Source organism: Peromyscus californicus, unplaced genomic scaffold (genome assembly GCF_007827085.1).
Source record: "Peromyscus californicus insignis strain IS unplaced genomic scaffold, ASM782708v3 Scaffold_5__1_contigs__length_169319896, whole genome shotgun sequence".
NCBI lineage: Eukaryota > Metazoa > Chordata > Mammalia > Rodentia > Cricetidae > Peromyscus > Peromyscus californicus.
Genome location: NW_026294573.1, coordinates 160,361,764 through 160,386,439, shown reverse-complemented (window position 1 = coordinate 160,386,439; position 24,676 = coordinate 160,361,764). Strand labels below are relative to the sequence as shown.

General features: G+C 45.2%; 1 protein-coding gene across 1 annotated transcript in view; it reads right to left on the bottom strand.

Moving 5' to 3' along the window:
• Znf704 (zinc finger protein 704) overlaps positions 1 to 24,676 on the bottom strand; it is a 208,735-nt gene that overhangs the window by 132,598 nt on the left and 51,461 nt on the right. The window contains exon 2 of the mRNA XM_052715088.1: positions 22,812 to 23,050. Coding sequence (XP_052571048.1) covers positions 22,812 to 23,050 — 239 coding nt within the window. The remainder of the gene's footprint in view (positions 1 to 22,811; positions 23,051 to 24,676) is intronic.

Sequence of the window (24,676 nt, the reverse complement as noted above, 5' to 3'; positions counted from 1 at the left end):
GGCAAGCAACAGAGAGCTACCTGCAGCCAACAGCCTCGGAATGGAGGCTCCTTCAGCAGCTCCTTAGGTAGAGGATTCTGTAGCAAGCACCAGTTTAGAAGCAGATCCATTTCCGGCTGGGCTCTCTGATAAGAACTCAACCCGACACAACACTGCAACTGTACACTTGAGAGCCATACTGAACCAGAGCACCTAACGAGGCCCCGCCCAGATGCCCGCCAACTGTACACCTGAGAGCCATACTGAACCAGAGCACCTAACGAGGCCCCGCCCAGATGCCCAGCAACTGTACACCTGAGAGCCATACTGAACCAGAGCACCTAACGAGGCCCTGCCCAGATGCCCAGCAACTGTACACCTGAGAGCCATACTGAACCAGAGCACCTAACGAGGCCCTGCCCAGATGTCCGGCTCCTCAGACACTGACATGTTTGCTTTAATGCAACAGGTATGTACTGACTCGTCATACATAGCAATATCTGCGTCAGTTAGCCAGAGTGCTATCTGTGATAACAATAGGAACAGAAACAGAAAACATCTGCTGGGATATTTGTTAAATACACTGTGATACACACATACGATATAAATCTTTATCCATTAAAATTATACCCTAGAGTATAGGTAAATATTCACGACATAAGTTCAAGGTGCATTGAATATGATTTTATAATCTCAAAGCATGGCATGGAACCAATCATTTGGAATAAGCATGTTGTGTACCTGTACATATAAATGAATAATTGAGACCAAGACGTTATAGCAGTCGTCATTGTCGTCATTGAATGGTTTGGCTCCCTTTGTTCCCTTTCTTCTGCCTATCTGCATTCACTAATTGTCTAAACCGAGTGTACTCGGTCAGGCTTTGGAGGTGCACGCCTTAAATCCCAGCACTTTTCACAGGACTGAAGGCAGAGGCAAGTGGATTTCTGAGTCTGAGGCCAGCCTGGTCTACAGAGTGAGTTCCAGAACAGCTAAGGCTACAAAGAGAAACCCTGCCTTGAAAACCAAGAGGGGAAAAAAGAAAGAATGAGAGAGAGAGAGAGAGAGAGAGAGAGAGAGAGAGAGAGAGAGAGAGAGAGGGAGGGAGGGAGGGAGGGAGGGAGAGAGGGAGGGAGGGAGGGAGAGAGAGAAAGAGAAAGAAAGAAAGAAAGAAAGAAAGAAAGAAAGAAAGAAAGAAAGAAAGAAAGAAAGAGAAAGAAAGAAAGAAAGAAAGAAAGAAAGAAAGAAAGAAAGAAAGAAAGAAAGAAAGAAAGAAAGAAAATGGGGGGGGGGCAGTCACCTAATACACAGAGTGCCACCACACATTAAGCAAGTTTTATTCACGAAAGTTACTGCTTGCTTCCTGTGTGCTAGCAAGAAGACAGAGAAGAGATATTTGAAGTGAGAGTCACTGGTCACCTAACATAGCAATGTCACCTCTTTGTTAGTGGAAGGAGGCAAGAGATTTGTCCCTCCCTGCAAAAACGCATCGGATCACATCTGAGATACACAATCAGATCAATTTCAACACTGTGCCAAATACATCTGTAGTCCCACGTGGACTGGAGTCACTGCACAGACAACATCTACCATTTACAATGGTTCAGATGTCCCACCTGGGCAGTAGGTAGCACATCAGTCTCATAAAGTGCATACTTGCTGGGCGGCGGTGGCACATGCCTTTAATTCCAGCACTCGGGAGGTAGATCTCTGTGAGTTCCAGGCCAGCCTGGTCTACAGAGTGAGTTCCAGGACAGGTACCAAAACTACACAGAGAAACCCTGTGTTGAAAAAAAATAAATAAATAAAAATAAAGTGCATGTTGTTACAAATGAGAAAAATCCACATTAATTGGACAAAACTGATGTAACAAAGTTATACGAATGAGAATTTCAAAACAGTGAAATCAACTATGCTTTATGTAGCACAGGGGGAAAGAAACAGATTATTTAAGGAGATGTTAGTATATTTTGGCTTTTTGCCTGGCTAATGCATTTCTTAGGGATACAGAGGTCTTGGTTTGTGGAGACGGCACAGTGGATACAGCACTTGAGGATTAGAGTTTGGATGCCCAGGGCCTACAGAAAAGCCTGGCAGGCATGGCAGCCTGCCTATGATCCTAGCATGGGGAGACAGAGACAAGGGGGTAAGCTGCCTAGCTAAAACTAGACCGACATGTGAGCCCTGGTTTCAATTGTGAGACCCTGACTCAGTTCAATAATGTGGCAAGCAACTGGGAGACACTGAAAGTTAAGTTTGGGTCTCTGCACGATGTGCATACACATGCATGCATGTACACAAACCTGTGCCTACCCACATGCAATATGTGTACATACATGTACGCCACATGCATACAAAAAGAAAAAGTGGGCCGGGCAGTGGTGGCGCACGCCTTTAATCCCAGCACTCGGGAGGCAGAGCCAGGCGGATCTCTGTGAGTTCGAGGCCAGCCTGGGCTACCAAGTGAGTCCCAGGAAAGGCGCAAAGCTACACAGAGAAACCCTGTCTCGAAAAACCAAAAAAAAAAAAAAAAAAGTGGGAAAGAATGCAGACTTCAGTTCTACTGACTTTATGAAGAAACCAAGCCTCCCAGTAAGCATTTGTGACTTAGCTTGACTTTAATGACAATTAGATGGAAGACCAATTAGATGAAGGTGCTCATCAGAGAAAGTGCAGTTCACCTTGTAGCTCAACACATTAAACACCTCTCCAGGAAACCAAGACAGCCCCTCCCCCATGTAAAAACACTCCTTAGAAGACCTATCAAGCCCCTTTCGAGCGGCAAGCTAAAAAGTGATTTTACCTGTTCAACATGTCTAACTTATTTCCAGGGAGGAAGCAGTATAGCATGAAACTGAAACTCCCACAAGGAGAGGCTCCAACAATAACACTCCTTTGCAAACAAGTGCAGTTCACTGTGGGTTCTGTTTGTTTGGACACACCCAAACTGTGCCCGGGAAGAAAGCGAGGCATGGATGGGAAGTGTGTACAAAGATGGCCATGCAAGTAAACTGGATGCACATGTGGAGAGAAAACCCAGGGTCACTTTCCACATCTCCTTTCTATGGTCCGTCCCATAAGCTGGATCCTGGGAAACCTTTCCACACAAGCTCTATGAAAACAAAGTGAAAAGACCATGGTAGGCATGCAGTGTATGCCAAGCATCAAATCCCACCAGCTGTGCACCAAGCATTCAACACATGAGCCAACAGGGGGCATTTCATATTCAATCCCAACACCTGATGGGGTCCGAGGGCAAACTAGTGTGTGTTCCAGACAGGAGATGAGTGACAGACTATTTCCTGATACAGCGATGTGGGGGACTCTCCCCACCATGCCCTGCTCCATTCCACTCCAGAGAGAGCTTACATGAAGACCCTCCGGAGGACAGACACGATGCCCTGGCACCTAAAAGTGAGGAAACCATGTGAGTGAACACCCCTTGGGTTTCTGAATAGAGCTTGTTTTGTCTAAATGCTGTTTGTACTGTTTTAATGGCACTGAATGAAAATGGCACCATAACTTGTAAATTTTAGAGAAACATAAAACAAGGGGTTATAAATCAGCTTGAGACCAATTAAAATACTTAGACTGCCATTCAAAAACACTGCACAGAATGTAAAAAGATGAGTGGGTGCTTGGTTCTATTTTAATAACTGAAGCTTGCAGGCAGGTTTTATTTCTCCAAAGTACTAGCTAAATACATCCAGGACTGACTAGAACATTGAAAATGCAATTTTATATTATGTTAACCTAAAGAATGAAATAAAGCACCACAGAAGATTGTCTGATTCACAACCAGGTCCATCTGGGGTCAAACCATGCTCTGTCTGCAGAGTCCTGTGATGTAGAGAAATATTTGTAGTTAATATAACAATGGAATTATAGACAACTGTTACCCACCACTTAAGGACAAGTAGGAAATAAGCCAGTTGTTCTCAGTGAGGGTACTTTGGACTTCAACAGAAGTAGGCATCCCACAGGACTATTTATACAACCCAAAGTGGCCCCCAAACACCTCCCAATGCCTCTGTGGACAGACTAGGGTGGTGGTGGTGGTAACACTACATACTGAAAACAATTCATTTGGTGCTGTGGATGATTGATTGATAAATAAAACGCTGACTGGCCAGTAGCCAGCCAGGAAGTATAGGCGAGACAAAGAGGGAGGAGAATGCTGGGAAGTGGAAGGCTGAGGCAAAGAGACACTGCCAGCCACCGTGATGAGAAGCAAAATGTTAAGATACCGGTAAGCTACAAGCCACGTGGCAACTTATAGAATAATAGAAATGGGTTAATTTAAGATATAAGAACAGCTAGCAAAAAGCCTGAGCCACTGGGCCATACAGTTTGTAAATATTATAAGTCTCTGTGTGTTTACTTGGGTCTGAGGGCCATGGGAGCCAGGCAGGAACAGGATCACTTCAGCTACAATTTGGCTGCTATAAAACGTGTGTTCTTTAAATCGAAAGCTGCATTATGTTCCTTGGAAAAACTGACCCCCAGCTAGTACTATCATTTCAATTTGAAATCTCCCCTGTAGGTGCACATGTTGAATGCTTGACCTATTAAGTAGTGGTGCTACTTTGAGTCATTCTGGAAACATCTGGAGATGGAGCCTAGCTGGCTAAGTGGGCCACTGTAAAGAGGGAGCTTCGGAACTGTTTTGTCCTAGGTGTCTCTTTCCCCTTTCTTTCTGCTTCAAAGTCACATGAAGAAGCTCCTCTACCACACATTCCTGCCACCATAAGTTCTGTTCCACACAATCCTGCCACCGTGAGTTCTGTACCACACAATCCTGCCACCGTAAGTTCTGTACCACACAATCCTGCCACTTTAAGTTCTGCCCGTGTGCGTAAGTGACAAGGCTGAACCCTCTCAAAGTGTGAGTTAAAATAATTCTTTCCTCGTCCAGGTGGTTCACTCAAGCATTTTGTCACAACCAAGGAGAAAGCTAACTAGTGTGCATGCTGGGAACCAGCCGTTAACCTTCCTAATTGTCAGATGCTATCTAGTAACAACATATCAAAAAATTGTAAGGAGTAATTTCAATACTGTGCTATGCTGAAGTTTTAAATCCTGAACCATTCCGGGGCTGAATTTAATTTATTAATCTAGACCTTCAAATGAATGCTGCTTTCTCTCAAAATTGAACCATACCTAGGGGTGAATCTCACACATGGAAGTAGGTTTATAAGTCTACTGGTTATAGGTGACAAAAAACAAGAATAAGTAACAGAAATGGAGGGTTTGTTTGTTTTTACCAACTTTCCTCTAATGAAATCCTAAACATTAGGATTTCAAGACCCTCAACATATCAAAAAGTTAGGAACCTATATGAAGCTGCTAACATTTTATGTTGCCCATAATTTAAATATCAGAGACAACCTGTCACCATGTTGTCACAGAGGACAAGAACATGCTTATCTCACAATGCATAACTGGCCATCGGGCAGAACTTCAACTGGATGGGGGCATCAGCTGTGTTTCTCATTGCTGGAACTAAACTTTCGACAAGAGGCAACATAATCGAAGATGGACTTATTTTACCTGACAGCTGGAAGGCGTAATCCATTACAGAGGGGGAAACGTGGAGGTGGGCATGGTGAGTAAGGCTTCCAGACATCTGGGAAGGTCAAAAACAATGATGGGACAGGAAGCAGGACCTGGCTATGAACTGTGAAGCCTGCCCCCAGCAATCCACTTCCAGCAGCAGGCCCCACCTCCTAAAGGCTCTGCAGTTTCCTACAACAGTGTCGCCAGCTGGAGACCTAGTGAGAGCATTTGACATCCAAATGTAACAGTGGGCATGTGCGGCTACACCACACCTGGATTTTCCATTCATTCATTTCTCCCTTCTAAGAAACTCAGAGACCAGACAAGACTAGATGCATTCAGAGTGCTATGGCTATGCCAGACAAGACTAGATGCAATCAGAGTGATACGGCTATAGGCTAATCCCTTCCTTTTTTTTTTTTTTTTTTTTTTTTGGTTGTTGGTGGTGGTGGTTTGTTTTGTCTTGTTTTTCAAGACAGGATTTCTCTGTGTAACATCTGGCTATCCTGAAACTCATTCTGTAGACCAGGCTGGTCTCAAACTCATAGAGATCCATCTGCCTCTGCCTCTGAGTGCTGGGATTAAAGACATGTGCCACCACCCCCGGCTCTAATTCCTTATTTCTAGTCACCACTTCAGTTACTGAGATGACAAAGATCTACAATTCTTATTTTTAAAATAATACTGCAGAGTTCATAGTGGAAGTGCATGCCTACAATCCCAGCACTTGGGAAGACTGCCATGAGTTCAAAACCAGTCTGGGCTACTCAATAAGTTCCACTAAGTCAGCCTGGGCTACACAATGAGATCCTATCCCCACCCACAGCCCCCGAATACTAGTGTGACGGAACTCTAAATAACTTATCAAACTATAAAAATTAAATGTCATATTACCCAAGTAGGCAAAAACCAAATAAAACTCTACATCCTGCTAACAGACGGGCTAGTTACCTCGGGGGAAGTTTCCAAGTTTGGAACCCACTTTGTCACTGAGGCTTTTTTCCGGGGACACCAGGCTTTGTTATGCTGCAGCTTTGGAGGACATGGAGAGCAGACTGGCGTGACCAAATGCCTGCTCTAGCTGACATTCTGCACTCTGGCCTTCAGCTGACCGGGGAGCCCACCCCGACTCTGCTGCAGGTACCAAGTCACTGGGGCCATCAACCACCTCCTGGTTTCTGGAGTCATGGAGAGTCCAAGTCTGACCTGAAGGCTTATCAAGTCACAGGAGACGTTATCTGCGAGTGATTTCACTTTACAGAGAAAACGAAGTCCTGGAGAGCTGAGAGTTGAACAGAAAACTTGACGCCATCTTTCTCACTGTAGGATTATTAATTACTGTCTTGCTTTTTCATGGCGTCTTTTTCCTTAACTGTTGTTACACGCATGTGTGTGCATGTTCCCAAATACATAGACACGACTTGCTCAGTCTACGTAACATTACTGGCATGCATGCTTGTTTTCAGGGCTGATCTCTGGAACTGGATAACCAGTTGGCATGCTCTTCCCTAGGAAGACTATTTCCCCCACTCTCAGCATTCCTTAGTTGCCGGTAGCTGTCTCGGGTTGAGACCACACGAGCTTCCTCGCCTCCATGTTAGCATGTCTGCTGCTACTGTCTTAGTTCAGGTCATGTTTAGACAGCCATGCTGGTGAGACTTCATGGGTACAGTAGCATCTCTGACATTTCCAGGAGACACAGTCTCACAAGAAACTTCTTGTTCCTCTGGCTCTTTTCATGAATTTTTAGTTTGTTCAGTTGTTTCAAGTGTCCATAAGGCAGAAGTGTAAGGTTGGAGAACTAGCTCAATGGGATAGAAGCATTTGCTATGTAATCATGAGGACCTGAGTTCAAATCCCAGCACCCACATAAAAAGTTGGGTGTGGCCATATACACTGATAAACCCCGTGTGTGACGCAGAAACAGAGGACAACTGGGAATTGATATCCACCAGCCTAGATCTGGGTTCAGTGGGAGACCCTGCCTGCTGTAGTTTGAAGGTGAAATGTCTCCCATAGACTTGTGTGTCTGAACACTTTGGCCCCATCTGGTGGCATTATTTGGAAGGGTTATGGAACCTTGACAGGATGGAGCTTTGTTGTGATGGCAGTAGCGGCGGTGGCGGTGGTGGTGAGGATTGATACCGCCTGGCCCCAGTTCCCATTCCCTCTGTGGTACGTGTGCTTCTGAACTGCAGATGCCACATGGCAGGCCTCATGCTCCTGCTGATATGCTTTCCCCAAACGATGGTCATAACCTGAACTGTAAGCGCAAATCAACTTCCTCCGCTTAAGTTGCTTTGGTCAGCGTATTTTATTCCAGCAATAGAAGAAGAAAGTAGTAGGATACTGCCTCACAGCAATGAGGTGGAATCCGGTAGAGCAGGACACACACACACACACACACACACACGCACGGGGTGGGGTGGGTAGAGCGTCATTCTTCAGATTAAGCATCACATATTCCAAAGACAAAGATTACACCAGCCGTGGTGGGTTTTTCCTCCGTGGTCAGATGGCCATGGAAACAGGCGTGACTCCATTTGTGACCGTTCCACCTTGCCCGAGGATGCCCACTGGGCTCTCAGGCCCCTGCAGCTAGCAATGCACCCCCCACGGCCTCCGTCTGTGACTGCCTTCCACCTTGAGCCTTTTCCACCACCACCGTCACTGTCAAACAGCACTGCCGAGTTCGGCCTCCAGACAAGTGTCCTTCTCAGAGGAAAAATCCGAGCAGGTGGCAGGTTCCCTGGGCTGAGGCACGGAGCGGCCGCTTCTCCTCTCTACAAGAAGGAGACTCTGGGCACATCAGGACAGAAAGTCACGCACAATGGATGCCAAGTGCTGCCTTGTGAATGACAACGTGGTGACATTTAAAAAAACAGCTTCCAGAAAATGTTTGAGTCTATTATTCAAACGCAAACTTTAAGCTTTCTTTCACCCCGGTTTTCCCATCCTTTAAATAAAGGGGATAAAGCAGGTGACTTTCAAGATGCTCACAAAGCTCTTTTCTCAGAGATCTAAGCTCGACGACGTTGGCATAGTGTTGCAAGCACCACGCTCAGCTACACCATGGCACACAGTATCTCCGCAACACACCTCCCAGGTATCAGAGAACCGAGTCCCATTGCCCTTGCAGTCCAGGGCAGTGCGCGGTGGGAACACTTGTGCTGCTTTTTAATGTTGGTAATTAGAAGCACTATGATGAAATCACTCGGAGTAGGAAATAAAAACAAACATTTGAGCATCAAAGCTCCTGTTCACCATTTCTGTTCTTGGAACAATGTTCCCTTCCCACTCTCACAAAGGCTGGCTCCTCTGGAGCTAAGTAAACGCAACGGAGTTTTAATAATACGAAGGCAAAGCCCTCATATCCAACTACCAATACAGAAGAATGAAGGAATCCTGCCTGATGCTGACTGGGGCTGACACACAACAGAGCAATATCCTTCCTGGCAAAGTCACTGACCCTGGGACACTCTGGGAGTGGCATTAGTCGGACACTGTGCATACATCAAGCCATCATTTCTCATTCTTGCACAGTTCCCCACACGTCAAGAACTGAGACAGAAACTTCATGCTACAGTTTTGCTCGCAATCAAGCAATTTTCAAACCGGTGAGCTTTCACTTCTGAGACCAAAGGAAGCCGATGTTAGCTCAGCTTAGCTGGGTATGTCTCCACAGCGAGTGCAAGCACCGAAACCCCAATATAATAACATCCTTCCACTCTCAAAGATGGCAACACAGGGGTGAGCCCCAAGACACCACGCACGTCAGTGACAAGCTAGGTAAACCTGTTCCTTACTGATGTACTGGCCTGGCCTCCTTCCCGTCGAGAGGGGACAAGCCTAGGTACCACACTCTGGTGGTCTGTCAACTACTGCTGTTTGTCATACGAAAGATGAATGGGACAGGAAACCTCAAAATCACCAGCCGGGGACTCAGTTCATCAGCTGTGCAAACACTTCTCCAGTGAGGGGGGCTTTATTTTTGTTTTTTAATAATGAAGGGAAAACATGGATTTTAAATGTACAAGGCCTTGAACAGCACATCACAACTGTTACTTCTACCTGGGCATCCAAGAAATAGCTCAAATTAACCATGCAATCAAAAGCTCTGGCCCTCTGACAAGCCAATATTTAGAGCAAACAATACGTGAGGTAGTTTAGCTACAGTGGTCAGTTTGGCCTTGTGTGCCTTTTATTCTCAGAGTAGTTGAGGTACAGAAAACCTAATCACTAATGAGAATAACTTCTTTCTATCCTCTACACAGATACACTGACCATACAAACTAATTTAATAATGTTACGAGCAAACAGCAAGGCAACAGGTGAATATTTGTAAAGGCTTCTGCTATGTGTGTGTGTGTGTGTGTGTGTGTGTGTGTGTGTGTGTGTGTGTGTGTGTGTATGTATGCATGTGAGAGTGTGGTGTGCCTGCAGTGTGCACACACCTGTATATGCATGTGGAGGGCAGGGGAAGCTGTCAGGTGTCCTTTACCACTCCCCATCTTACTCCCTTAAGATGGGACCTCTCGCGGACCCTGATGCTGGGCTGGCAGGCAGCAGGCGCGGTGATCTTCCTATCCCCCTCCCCCACAGAGCGGGATCACAGATCAGTGCATGTGCATCCTCTGTTTAGGCCAGCGCCCAGATTCAAGCTCAGGTGATCACACTTGCAGGACACGTGTTCTCACTCCCTGAGCCATCCCCCAGTGTGGCCCCCCTCACCTCCCCTTTGCTTCTCTTTAATCTTTTTGCAAAGAATCAAGCCCAGACCATTTTTGCAACCCAGTCTGACAAGAAAGAGACCAGGTGTGCCGCTGGCTTTAGACTCAAGCACTGTGAGAAAGGAGACCTGGTAGTTAGTTACCTGGAGCACAGACAGGCATAGCTGAGATTGTTCCCTGGTATGAAGGCATGGGAAGTGCCTTGCCCCAAGGATATAGGTGTGTGTGTGGGATGACACAAAGTCAGATTCCTTAAGACCAAAAAGCAGCAGGGCTCTACAGTAGACCTTTCTCACCAGTTCTGTTCCTAAGTGATTTCCTCTCAGAGGCGGAAACACTCTTCACATGATCTCAGTCTTGGAAATGATATCCCTCTGCAGCTGCAAGTGGACTTTTTACATCGTGAGTTTTATTTTGTGTATAGTATACGCAAAGCAAGGCAGGAGTTATTAACCGAGCATGAACAAATTCGAGGTTTGGCACTTTGGTGCTGAATTGCAAATGCATTCTTTTCAGATGTGTGGCAGTGCATCCCTTGAGCTCCAGATCTGTTTTTTGAGAACTTGACACAAGCTGGAGTCATCTGGGAAAAGGGAACCTCAATGAAGGGAATGCCTCCATCAAACAGTCAGTGGGCAGGTCAGCAAAGCAGCTTCTGGACCAATGATTGACATGGGAGAGTCCAGCTCCCTGGGTGGTACCATTCTCGGGCAGATGGTTCGGGGTTATAAAAGAAAGCCGGCTGGACAGGCAATGGAGAGCCAGTGAGTAAAGAGCCCTCTTCAATGACTTCTGCCTCAGCTCCTACCTCCAGGTTCCTACCCTGCTTGAGGTCCTACCTTGGTTTCCCTCAATGACAGATGTGAAAGCCAAATAAACCCCCTCCTCCCTTATCACAGCAAGGGAAAGCAAAGTAGGACAAATTTCCAGGTGTGACTTTTCAGGCTGCCACATCGGCAGGGATGTGGAAAACACAACTGCACTGCTGGGTAGGAACAAACCAAAAAGAAAACTTGTGAGCCTAAAAGATAGGCGCGTGGGAGAACAGGTTCTTAAGTAGTTTGCAACAGGTGGTGATGCCATCCATCATGGTTAAGAGGCACCAGGTGGCTACAAGCTCCACCAAGGCCTGCCTGTCCTGACAGATGTGGGGAGCTGGCTAACACTCTCGGCCTTGAGATCATTAACACTACCTGCCCTGTGAAACTATACCACATGTATGGGGAACTGAGGTGACATCTTGAGAGCCACAGAGCTAATGTGCTTACCACCTGGGGCCAGAAAGAACATCCATTCAAAAGCAGGGCACCATTCCCAGCCTGTACGATCCAGTCTGGGTTTTATTCAGCAGCCTCAGAAGAACTCAGTTAAATGTGACAGCACTCCGAACCAGTAAAGATTACTTATCCCGGTGCAGCAAACCCCAGATAAGAAAGATACAAGTTTCTACCTAGATTTGATGGACGCTCGCAGTCTGCAGACAAAGCCACACTTCCTGTATTTTAAATACAATAGCAAAATGGGTGCAGGAAAAAGCATATGACCTTACAAGCTGTGCTTTCTTAGAAAGGGGCAGGAGAATCCACCAAGTCTATTATGGGATGGATTTTATCTGAGGAGGGGTAATTTAGGAAAGATGACATCACGAACTCCATTCAAGGCGCAAATGTTTACCAAACACAGTTAAAACACATCCCAAGTGGAAAGGAACAATCAGTATCTTCTCATTAGATGCAAGCATGCATGTGAAACTCACATCATGACAGGCCAAAATATGAATATGGAGTTCTGGACGGGCTGGTATTTAAACAAAATACTTTACAGTAGCAAGCACCTCTAAGTGCAAGTACTTACATTACCACTCGACTATTTAAAGTAGTCTGCACACTGTTCTCTGTAAACGGACTTACTGCCTGGTTGACTTTCATCGAAGGTCTTCCAGGCTTTGGCGAGAAACATCACTAACCGGTGCTTTTGCTAAGGGCCCTGAAACTCCACCTATCTTTCTCTGACCCTTGCTCCCACCGCCCACATCACTTTCTTCTGGATTGCTCCTGGTTACCTATTGTTTTGGTTAGCATCACCTACCACTTTCTCCAACTAGATGCCTGGGCTAGAATTCCTAGGCATTCTGAGCACCACGGCCCTCCAGTGTCCTCCCCATCAGCTCCATTCCTGTTCCCTGCAGGCTGCACCTTACGCACCTCAGTTCTCTTTTGATTAAGGCTTCATAATTCTCCCAGATTTAAAAAAAAATTAAATGATTTATTTTTATTTTAGGTGCACTGGTGTTTTGCCTGTGTGTGTCTTTGTATGAGGGTGTCAGATCCTCTGGAACTGGAGTTATAGTTGTGAGCTACCATGCAGGTGCTGGGAATTGAACCCAGGTCCTCTGGAAGAACAGCCAGTGCTCTTAACCACTGAGCCATCTCTCCAGCACTCTTTCAGATTTCTATAGGTGTTTAACTATTCTTTTGCTTTTAGTGTCAATCTTTCCCACCTTCTCATCCCTACAGGATATCAGAGCGCTTTTCTATGATGCCAATCAAAGTATTTCACCTAAATAGTTATCACTACCCAAAGATAAAAATCAAGTTCTCTAAGTATCCCACATTAACCTTAATTCTCAAGCTTTATCCCTTAATTCCCCAACCAGGATGCTAGAAGAAAGGGAGGGAGGAGCTAATATTTAAAGGATGCAGTAACTAACAGTGGGAGCCAGGAACCAAATGAAGCCCTTGAACTCGGGGGGTCCTTAAGAAAATATATTTATTGCATTTTCCAGTTTTAGAGTCATATGCACTATCTAACTTTTCTTACTGCTGTATCAGAAGAAAAAGCATAAACAGATGCATGGTGAGGTGCCTTGATTTAGGCTGGAGCATGTGTGCTTCCGTAAAGGTCACTACCGTGGGCAACAGGATCCAGCAGTAACAAAAGACATTCTCTCAAACACTAGAGATGAAGCTGGTTTCATGGTTTTAAAAATCTAGAATTGGGATGACGTCTGCTTACCATCTGACTCAGATGGATAAACAGCTTCGTAACAATTACACAAAACATCACCTGTCAGGGGCCACACCAGAATCTGCTGAAGACTTCCAACTAAGGCTACTGAATTCCAACCACTCGAAGTGAACTGAGTGTTCTTCAGCCCAGACACTCCTCTCCTCCCCCAGCCCTCACGCACTGATACGGAGAAAGAGGATTCTACTCCTATCAGCGTAGGTGAGACATTTTTTTCGTGTGTGTTGGAGTAGAAGAAATGAAAAGAGAGAAGCTGGTGTCTCAGGAATAAGCAGTAAGTCAGGATGAAATGGCAAATTAACCCACCCCTCCCTTTCAGGCTCTGCGGCTGCCACGGTCATCACTAGCCACACATGGCATTGATCACTTGGAAGGTAACTGGGCCGAGCTGCCACATACGGCAGTACATAGGGCAAATTCTGAAGCTACAACATGCCAAAAGGAATGTAAAACACCTTTAATAACTTCATCACATGTTGAAAACCCACTGGGGGTGTGTTGGGTTAAATTTAGTACTTATTTCGGCTAATCTTTTTCCTGTTCATATATGGTGAATACAAATTGTGAGAATATATGTGTAGCTCACATTCAATTTCTTTTGGACAGTGCTACTTGAGTACTGTAGAAACTGAACCCAGGGCAAACATTATACCACTGAGCTATATCCCTAGCCCTTCAAGTATAATTCGCAAAACAAAGCAAAACCAAAAACCAGAATATATTGTTTACTACCTGCCTTTTAGCAATAAAAAACAGTACAAAATTCCTGTGCCAGGCCATGTGGGGAGCGGAGGTAAAAGAATCCAACTGCTAGTATCACCCGATTATTCAAGACTTGAACTTGAGTAAGGAGAAAACAAATGTTGCATCAAATTTCCCTGTGAGCCAGTTCTGCAGATGGAGACGGTGATTATGGCACCATGGGGGTGGGATGCTTTCCCGAGTGCTGTGGGGTACTTCCCTCTGGGGACAGTACAACAGGGACCACCCCGTCCCAGGGCTACTGGCCACCAGGGGTTTGGATCGTTTCCCCATTTACCACCAGAGACATTTCCAGGGAAGGGTTTGCTAGTTACGCAGGGCATTCTGGAAGTGATGTGATGCCTGCAAATCTCTCGAGTCCCGCCCCCTCACAATTTTGCTTCATAACTACCCAGTTTGATCCAGAGAGAGGAGCCTAATGTTCAACATTCAAAATGCAGTTCTCCACAGGTGGCATATTCTAATTCGGTGGTGATCTGTACTCATAAATAATGGCTATAGTACACAGTTACTGGAAAATGGTGGATTTAATAAGTTATATTTAAAATGAGCACAGGAACAGTGTAGAGTTCTTTTTAAAAACACATCCACCCATATCTACCCACTCTCCCTCCCTTCCCACACGTGAAATTCATAAGGCAATTTGTGTCACAAGACACAGGCTTTCTTAAGTTACAAATTGAGAAGAAAATGAAGGCCACATCACTGACATCACTGTTGGTAAAAGAGAGGGAGTGCTTGCTATCTGGGAGGTTTCTCTGTCTCACCAGCTTCCTTGACATTGCTGGTGAGCAGAGGGCAGCAGATCTGCATTTGAATCTCAGAGATCATCCTGAGCATCTGGCAGGAAGAGATAGCTGTATTTTAAATAACAATCAGAAACCACATCAATCTCCTCAATGAAATTTTGCTCCTGAGTAAGGACAGGGGCCTGAATGACTTCCCTCTCCAGTGTGGTTTCAGATCTTGAGTCTTTCCTGGAAGGTTCTGACTCCGTGGGTGACAGAAGACTCTAGAAAGCATAATTGTCCTAGCTAATCTTGATCTGCTGGTTGGCTTAATCCCAGCTCAGTGGGACAGATGTGTACAGATCCCACGCAGCACTTTGGCTGTGTAGCCAACAGAGGCAACGGTTACTCTCTGACTTGAATTTCTGAAACGGTGGACAAGCAGGGTGGGGAGGAAGGAGTTTCCTGAAAAAGGTATTTGTTCTAATTATAGAGATGGGGTCAGTGCCCTGAGACAGCTACAAATCACACAGCGTTAGTGTGAATACATTAGAGTCTCCCTATATATATATATATTAAAGAAAATGTGCTTAAAACATTTTAAAATGTTAAAGTGACCTTTCTAGATGGTCTCATATTAGCTACAGAGTTGGGAACCTGGCAAGTTCCTAATACGTGTATGAAACATTAAATATTTCCCCCAGGAACTGGTGGTCTTGATGGAGATTCAGACACAGTAGAGAGCAGGTCTGGAGCCAGGTCTGGTGGCTCACATCTGTTACTCGAGCACTGGGGAGGCTGTGTTGACAGAACTGGTACAGGCTTAAGGCTAGCCTGGGCTACAGAGTAAGACCCTATCTCAAATAACAAATAAAGGACAGGAATTGTGCTGCTTTTCCTCATTTACTTCCAAACTTACTACAGGAGACCTTGCTGTAAGGGACACTGGAGGAATGCTAGAAAGGGCAGCAAACTGCCTCTGGGATTTTCACTGTGACACAGAACATAGTTTATGGAGTAGGCTGCTTTCTAACTTTGAACTCAAAGGTGAACAAGAAGCAGGATGTGCTGGCATGTGCCTTTAATCCCTCTCCCCCAACCCCCCACCCCCGAGGCAGCAGCAGGAAGATCTCTGAGTTTGAGCCCACCCTGGTCCACATAATGAGACCCTTTCTCAAAGTACGCACACATACAGGCACGCGCGCGCGCGCGCGCACGCGCGCACACACACACACACACACACACACACACACACACACACACACACACACACGACCACTTGTCAAATACTGAACTAGATCTTCAAAGGCTAACAAGTTTCTGAAGATCTCTTAAAACTACATGGTTGTCAGACTGGCATCTAAGAAGATGATTTCGTTTTATCCAGCAAGCGACAAACAGCTGACTTTAGAACCCCACAGAACAATCAGCACCACAATACTTCTGTTTTCTTCCGATGGCGGACTAATCATTGTCATATGCTAAAGTGCTGCCCTTAGGTCTAGGAATATTGGGGTTAATTTTTCCTCTTTTCCCTTTTATAACTGGTTTGGTAATAGAGTGCTTTGGCGTTAGGGTTATAATTAGATGTTATCACTCTGAATAAGCAAATTGTAATTGCTGTTTGGGTGAAATCCAACAAATTTAACCATCAGTACCTTGGAAAAGGCAATGTCTGGCAAAAACAGAACGAACATCATGCTCTAGATCAGCGGTTCGAGACCCTTGGGGGATTGAATGACCCTTTCACAGGGGTCGCCCATCAGATATTTATATTACAATTCCTAACAGTAGCAAAACTACAGTTATAAAGTAGTAACAAAAATAATTTTATGGTTGGGGTCCCCACAGTGTGAGGAACTGAATTACAGGGTTGCAACATTAGGAGGGTTGAGAGCCACTGGTCTAGATGATCAAACAGTGCCTAACTGCTGGATTTGTTTAGAGGTTAGGCAGGGAGCTAGTGTTAGTATGTACCAAGACTGTCGACTTATTTTATGGCATCACAGTTGACAAGGACAATGAATTATTAAATTCTCCCATAAACACTGGTGACGATGATTAAAAAAAAAAATCCCCGTGGGGCCAGAAACTTCCATGTAGTTTTTGCATGTTCTCCTATGTGTTGCTGACATTCCTTTGTCTTCCCACTCATTTATGAAGTGGGCATTACAATGCCTCACCATAGCGTCTGTCATTTTTATGCCTGGTGGCTGGATTTGCTCCTGTGTCTGTGGAATATCTTACACACATCTCTCACTTAGATGCCCCAAAGCCCAATTGTGGATGCTCACCCCGCTCACCCCGCTGTCTTATTTTCTGACCTGCTGCTTCTCCAGCCTCCCCCAGGGCCCTGGGAATGAACTGGTAGTTTCAGAACAGAAAATGAGAGCCATCTCTGTGGAGGCAGCCAGGCTGTCCTCTGTGTCTCACACCTAGCAGCGCCCTTCTACTTCCAACTGTAGCTCAGCTGCCGGCTTCTTCATCCTGACTCTCCACTGCAGTCCTAACTCCCAGGACACCGTCCTGTCCTAATGCAGTGCCGTCCTGAACGGTCTTCCTGTGTCCATTCCTGTCCTGCTTAACCCACTCTACACAGCCCAAGTGCTCTTTCCTAACGAATGCCTAGCACTGCCCTCTAGACAATCTTTTTGATCACTTAACAATGTAATGTAACCAATATAATTCAATATGATCTGATTCCTGCCTCTCCAGCCATCAACTGAGGAGGGACAAAGAAAAAGCGTCACACCCACGGATGGGGCATTATTTCACGTTCAAACTGTAAAGCACTGCTGTAGCTACAGTGTGGATAAAACCTGAAAACAGGACTAACTAAATCCCTGTCTATACTCTTAAAGCCTATTTTCTTCAGCTTTCCTTAAAGAGCAATGAAGCTCGTATTTTCTCTTAGAGATACCTTTAAAATATGTAAGGGTCCACACTTAGTTAGCTAATTCCTTGTTCTCAATCAACAACTGCTTTCGGCAGAGGCCGAGTCTTGACTCTTGTAACCAGGCATGTGAACACACTAAGTGACATGGCTTTAGAGACAACGGATCTTCAGAGACTGCCATCCCCTCGGGGAGCATCAACTCACTCCTGGTGCCTTTGAGTTAAGTCACCATGGCTAAGCATGCTTTTCCACCAGCTCTCACTTTCTTAGGTTTAGCTTTATCCACTGAAGAACGTGGATAATGAGAAACACTCAAGTATTTCAATTCTCAAATGTTCCTTATTACTTCCCCCCAAGAAACACACTTCCTCCTGAAACCAATCAGGCCACACTGGCCAGGTCCCACAGCAAGAGGCTCTCCTAATATTATCTCTGCCCACTGGAGGTAGCTCAGAAGGGACGCCTTTCCTCTAGTGACTCAAAAGCATGACTCTGGGGATGCCTGAACCTGCAGCCATTACTACTTTTGTTCATATGAAGCTTGCTTATCTAGCATAAGAAAGGCTGCAAGTGGCCTGCACTGACAGTCCAGGCTGCCAGAGACCAGCCCCTGTTGCAGCCTATACTGCAGAGGACACTTAGGACAGTGTTCCAGGCAGGAGGGGCCACCATGGGAACAGCGCTGACTGACCCAGGACCAGAGCTGGGCTCCAAAAGCATCTACTGTACTTGCCTAGGTCCCAAGAATCACAAGCTCCCCCGAGCAGAGGTCAGGACACAGCAGAGGGACAGGCCGGTCCTCCTGATGGGCTGTGAGGCTGCTGGCACACTTCCAGCCACCCCTCCTACTCTCCCTCCCCGCTGACTGCTCAGCCTTGCACTGTCCCGCCCCCCCACCTCCCCACAAGCATTTCCCCTAATAAACTGCTTGTGTGCTGAATTCTGTCTAGGCCCTTGCTTCTCAGGTGGCCAAGCTGAGCACAGGTGGGGTAATAAACTTTCTGACACCAGCAACCTTCAAACAGGTCTCAGAAAAGTGGCATTTTGTAAAAATTTGTGAAACAGACCACAGGTTTGAAGTTTCTCCTTCTCCATTCTACCCTTCTTTATCCTCAAAGGGGCACCAATAACGGAAAAGCGGGCTTTGAAATGGGTGGATCAAATTAACCACTCTCCTAGTATTCAAGCCTTTCTTTAGTTGTAAATTCATCCAGTTCTGATGAGAAGGCAGACCATACTAAACAGTTTCTTGGACTTAGCTACTTACGTGTCCATCTGTCTGACTGCACCATAGGCTACTGGAGGGAGCACCTCTCCCATTCATGTTTTAACAAGTTCTAGGTAACTAGCAGCAGGGACTCACTAGATACCTGGTGATGAAGGCAAACACGAAATCAGACAATTCAACATTGGGCCATGGAGATCAAGGGTGGACAGGATTCCCAGACCTCCCCAGAGATCTGGACAAACAATTACCATACACACTCCTGCTGTCTTCATTGTGTGCACTCTGCGGAATAAACTTCAAGTTTCCGTTTTATAAACTAGAGAGAGTTGAAGAATAAGGGGAACGTTAAATAAGAAACACTACAGGTAATCTTAAGTTGCCCAAGAGCTCTGCAGCCTTCATCAACCACCTGCCTCTAAGGAGTATCCAAAACACTAAGTCTGGAATTAGGAGAATGAGTTCTAGTAAACTGTGTCGACAGACACACACGTGTGGATTACACATATACAGACATACTAATTACAGGTCATATTTAATGACAGATACATAGACTTCCTTATTCTAATACACTTCACTACACTCCAGATTTACTCAAACATCAACAGATATTTCTGACAGCTATAATTATATTTCCTTTTAGTAAGCAGAAAGAAAAATCTTGTTTCTTTCTGCCGTGTGATTGAAAGTTTCCTTATAACAAAATATCAATCTACTTAGTCAAAAGTTAGCATTTACTAAATAACCTAATGACTGTAAACAAACAGAAGAAAATGTTTGAGAATTACATTATTCTGCATAACTTGATTCCTTCGTGACTATTTAATTAAAAAAGCAATTTGTTTCACCAAGTGTTAGCATGTTTATGATGATTACATTTTTGCGGCAACAATGAAAACAAGTGTATTAGTGCAGACCCCAAACTATGACACTTTAACTAGCACTTCTCATAGCAGATTAATTCATCTAAATTATACCTTGTCAGGGGGGAGTGTTTTTCTACATATTGATGATTTAAAAACCCAATTAATTTTCTCCCTACTGTTTAAAAGCTCACAATAATTCTGGCTTGAGCAGTGTGCTTCTGTGTACATCTAATGGCTGCAAAGAGCAAACATTCCGCAGACTAGCATTAGAAAAAAGAAAAGCAAAAGGCCTTTCCTCCTCTCCTTTTTCCAGAAGGAACTAGAGGTGAAATCACGTTAGAGAACCAATATACAGGGCTGGTATGTGGTTCAGTTGGGAGTGTGCTTGCCTAGCACACACAAAACCTGGGGTTCTATCCCAGCATGGCATAAACTGGACATGGTGGCACACACCTATAATCCGCTTAGGAGGGTAAGACAAAATGATCAGAAATTCAAGATTATATTTGGCTATACAGAGAGTCTTAGGCCAGCCTGGGCTACATGAAACCTTGTGTAAAATCAAACTAAAGCTATACCCTACAACAATCTATGAGAATATGAAGTAATTAATTCCAGGTCTTTTACTACATATGAAAGACTCCATGGGAAATGGTGTGTACGGTCGGTCCTATAGAACTCCAAGTCAGCCCTGAACTCTCAAACACTGTTCTTCTGACAGGCTTTGGAAGAACATAAAAGCACAATTCTTCTCATTTCAAGTTGCTAACATGTCATTTATCAAATGAGTCAGCCAAACATACACATGAACCAACGTGTCTACCTGCTTCAGGACCTATGAAACATTTTACAATGAAGCCACAACAAAAACTAATCCTTAATAATTTAATTAAGTATTTTATACAAAAATCATAGAAGAACAAATAATAATAAACAGTTGAAGAGAAGTAAGAGATACACAAAATTGGCAATTAGAGGTTACAGAAAACCAAGAGGCCTATAATTTTAGAAAGTCTGGTGATGTGGCAGCTGGATAGAGTAACACATAATTTCCTAGAGAAGATATGCCCTCTATTTAATACGGAAGACAAAGGAAATGCTAATCACAAGAGGTGAGCAGGTGGGAGACGGTCACTCCTTCCTAGCCCACAGGTACCGCTTTCCTCGTGAGCTGTCAGGAATCATGGGAATAAATGCCAGACTTCTCAAGCAACTGCTTACAAAGTTTCATGATAATCCTTCCTGGCATCAAAATGGAGTACACGTGTTACAAACAAGCAACCTGCCATGCAGACAGAACACTCCCATTCCTTCCTCATCTGACACGTGCTCACAGACCCTCTAGAAGGGCACTAGGCATTGTTCTAGTCCAGAGACAGAGGATGAACAAAACGATTCCAGGGCAGTTGGGGGTGGGGAGTGGGGGAGTGCAGGTTGGGGGGTGAGGCTGGATACAGAATCAGGAAGAAGAATGACAGGTAGGGGTGTGAGGGGCGTGTAGTGTGTGTGTGTGGTGTGTGTAGTGTGTGTGTATCGTGTGGTGTGTGTGGTGTGTGGTGTGTGTGTGGTGTGTGTAGTGTGTGTATTGTGTGGTGTGTGTGTGGTGGGGGGGATGTGGTGTGTATGTGTGGTGTATGTGTGTGGTGTAGTGCGTGTGTGTGTGTGTGGTGTGGTGTGTGTAGTGTGTGTGTATTGTGTGGTGTGTGTGGTGGGGGGGATGTGGTGTGTATGTGTGGTGTATGTGTGTGGTGTAGTGTGTGTGTGTGTGGTGTGTGTGTGTGGTGTGTGTGTGTGGTGTGTGTGGTATGTGTGTGTGGTATGGCGTGTGTGGTGTGGTGTGTGTGGGGTGTGTGGGGTGTGTGTGGTGTGTGTGTGTGTGTGTGTGGTGTGTGTGTGTGGTGTGTGTGTGTGTGTGTGTGTGTGTGTGTGTTCTACTCTGTTTCCATTCTGCCATATGAATACCCTTTAGTACCACTAGGTAAGAGCTGAAAGAAAGGGAAGAGGGCTGGAGAGATGGCTCAGTGGTTAAGAGCACTGACTGCTCTCCTAGAGGACCCGGGTTCAATTCCCAGCACCCACATGGCAGCTTACAACTGTCTGTAAATCCTAGATCTGACATCTTTGTACAGACATACATGCAGGCAAAACACCAATACAAATAAAAATAAGAAAGGGAAGAGGGGAAGTGGGGGCGGGGACTGTGGAGGAGTGGCGGGAGGAGAGACTGTGCTCGGGTGTATGGTGTGAGAGAACGAGAAAAAAGAGTTGAAAGAAAATTAGAATGTGACAAACTCTATAAATCTATCATGCAAATGTGTGTGTGCATGTGTCCCACAGAGTGCGTGTGAACATCAGAACACACCCTTAGTGTTGGTCCTCACGCACACCGTGCTAGCTGCTCATGAACTTCTGGCGTCTCTCAACTGCACTGCAGAAGAACTGGGATTGCAGATGTGCACAATTCTGCATCCAACTGTGCATAGGTTCTGGGGGCTGGAACTCAGGTCCTTACGCTTTCAAGGCGAGCGCTCTACCCACTCAGCCATTTCCCTTGCTGAGACAAATCTTTAAAAAGACATGCATGATGACATCAACTAGACATCGCTGAACACTTTCACACACAGAAGACTTCCAGGTCACCAATGGCCTGTATCACAAAGTCACCTTTTTAAAATGGTTTGAATTGTCAAACTTCTCTCATCTCACAGTCCACACAAAGAGGCTAAGTTTAACTTACAAACATAATTTGCCAACCCTCTCCTAGGATCTGAGCACACTTGCCTTCAAGTGCCACAACCTTACACAGTGTGTTTTCATTTGTTAATGTTTTTGCATTTACATCTGTCAAAGACCCAGTAACTTTCTTTCTATGACTACAACAGTTTCACCTATGGCAGCTTCCACATCAGTCCTGCTTCACAGGAGAAACAGATAACCTGACAGACAACTCTTGCTAAGTCTGTGGAACAGACAAGACAGAGCCGGCCTGCTCTCCACCCATTTCCTGCAGCAACAGAGAAGCAACTGAGAACCAAGCCTTACCTTGCTGGAGGGACGTCAATATTAGAGGAAACCACTTTCCGCTTTTGCTCAAGGAGACAAATGGATCGAGTGTTTTCTTTCTCTTGGTCAAGGATCCGGTTGGCTTTTTTGGTGTCCACTGTTTTCATGTCTTCCTCCATGGCCAGTGGGAACAAGTGGTGAGACATTTTCTTACTGGAGTCACGTTTCAAGTCCTCTGATTGAAATGTGAAGGTCATTTCTCGCTTGAAACTCCCCACCTGCAAAACACACCACAGAAAGAGACTCTTACACAGATCAGCTCTGCCAGGCTGTAGCAAGGGGAGACTACACTCTTCCTTCCTGTTTGCATTAGTTTACTGTTTAACTGGAAGAATGCAACAAAAAATAAACAAGCAGTTCGGGGCCAGCCTGGTCTACATGGAGTGTTCCAGGAGAGCCAGGGTTACACAGAAAGATCCTGTATCAAAACAACAGCAACACAAATACCACACACTCAAGAAATGCCTTTCTTTCCAGACATGAAAGCACGAGACCTCCATGCCTTTGCATTTTAAAGCCATTGGCGTGCTTAATAGAAGACAGCTAACAGACAAAGGCAAACCCTCTTTGACTATTAATACTGACTGACCTTAGTTTTAGTAAAGACAGTGTAGGACAAATATAAAATCAAAGCTCAGTGAATTAAATCCCATTGTTTCCAATTTTGGAACCATTGGGAAAAGCAAACTAAAGTTAAAGTTTTATAAGTAATTGCCACTTACAAATCAATTCAGCAGCAAATTAATTCAAGCTTTGAGAACAGCAAGGAGGGTCAGACTCTCCAGCAATCTGGAGTCTCACCATTCATTTTAAAATAAGCTCACCAGGAAGACATTTCACAGACACACAAAGCAAGCTGTCCTCTCTCTGAGTTCACTCAGTCTTTACCCAGCCCCGAAATGCGAGCTATGCTTGCTTGTTTCTATTAAGTTTAGGCAAACATTGAAAAGACCTTAGTCAAATAGTTCTATTTGCAGAATTGAAAGCCACAAGCAACACACACAGGAAAATGAAAATGTATTTGATAATAGCAAGCGTCTAGCATTAATCACTACAAATTCCCAGACCAAGCGAAACCTCAGGTAGATGTAGGCACATGGCAATCACAGGACTTATCCAGACAAGGTAATTTCCAGAACCCATGCCAACAGTCAGAGCCTTCCCTTAGCCGTCCCGTGGTGGAGAGGGCAGTAAAGATCCACGTCTGGTGGGCTACACGGCAAATCCACGCCCACTCCACAGGAAAAGGCCAGCCACTGTTGGTCTACTTGCACTTCCTTAGACAGTCACCACAGATTTCAGAATGACTTAGTGAAGAAGAGCAAGGTCCGAGGAAACTGGGTGTCTTAAGCGTAACTGTTGTGATGATATTCACATATGGCACAGGAGCAAGAGAATGAACGCATTTCCAAAGGTAGGTAATAAACGCTCTAAAATGTTATAGTGAGCAGAGACCAGGGAGCCTGTGGGGGTCTGACCTAGGTCCTCTGCATGTATGCTATGGCCGAGTAGCTTGGTGTCCCTGTGGGATTCCCAACAGTGGGAGCGGGGGCGGTCGCTGACTCTTTTGCCTCCTTATAGGACCCTTTCCTCCTGCTGGGTCCTCATCCAGCCTTGATGTGATGGTATATGTCTGGTCGTATAGTAGCCTATTATGTCATGTTCGGTTGAGGTCCCTGGGAGGCCTGCTCTTTTCTGAGGGGAAACAGAGGGAGGATGGATCTGGGGGAGAGGGGAGGTTGAGGGGAGTGAGAGACTGGAGGGAGGGGAAACTATGGTTGGGATGTAATATATGAGAGAAGACTAAAAAAGATTATAGTTGAGAAAGTAAACAAATTACAGAG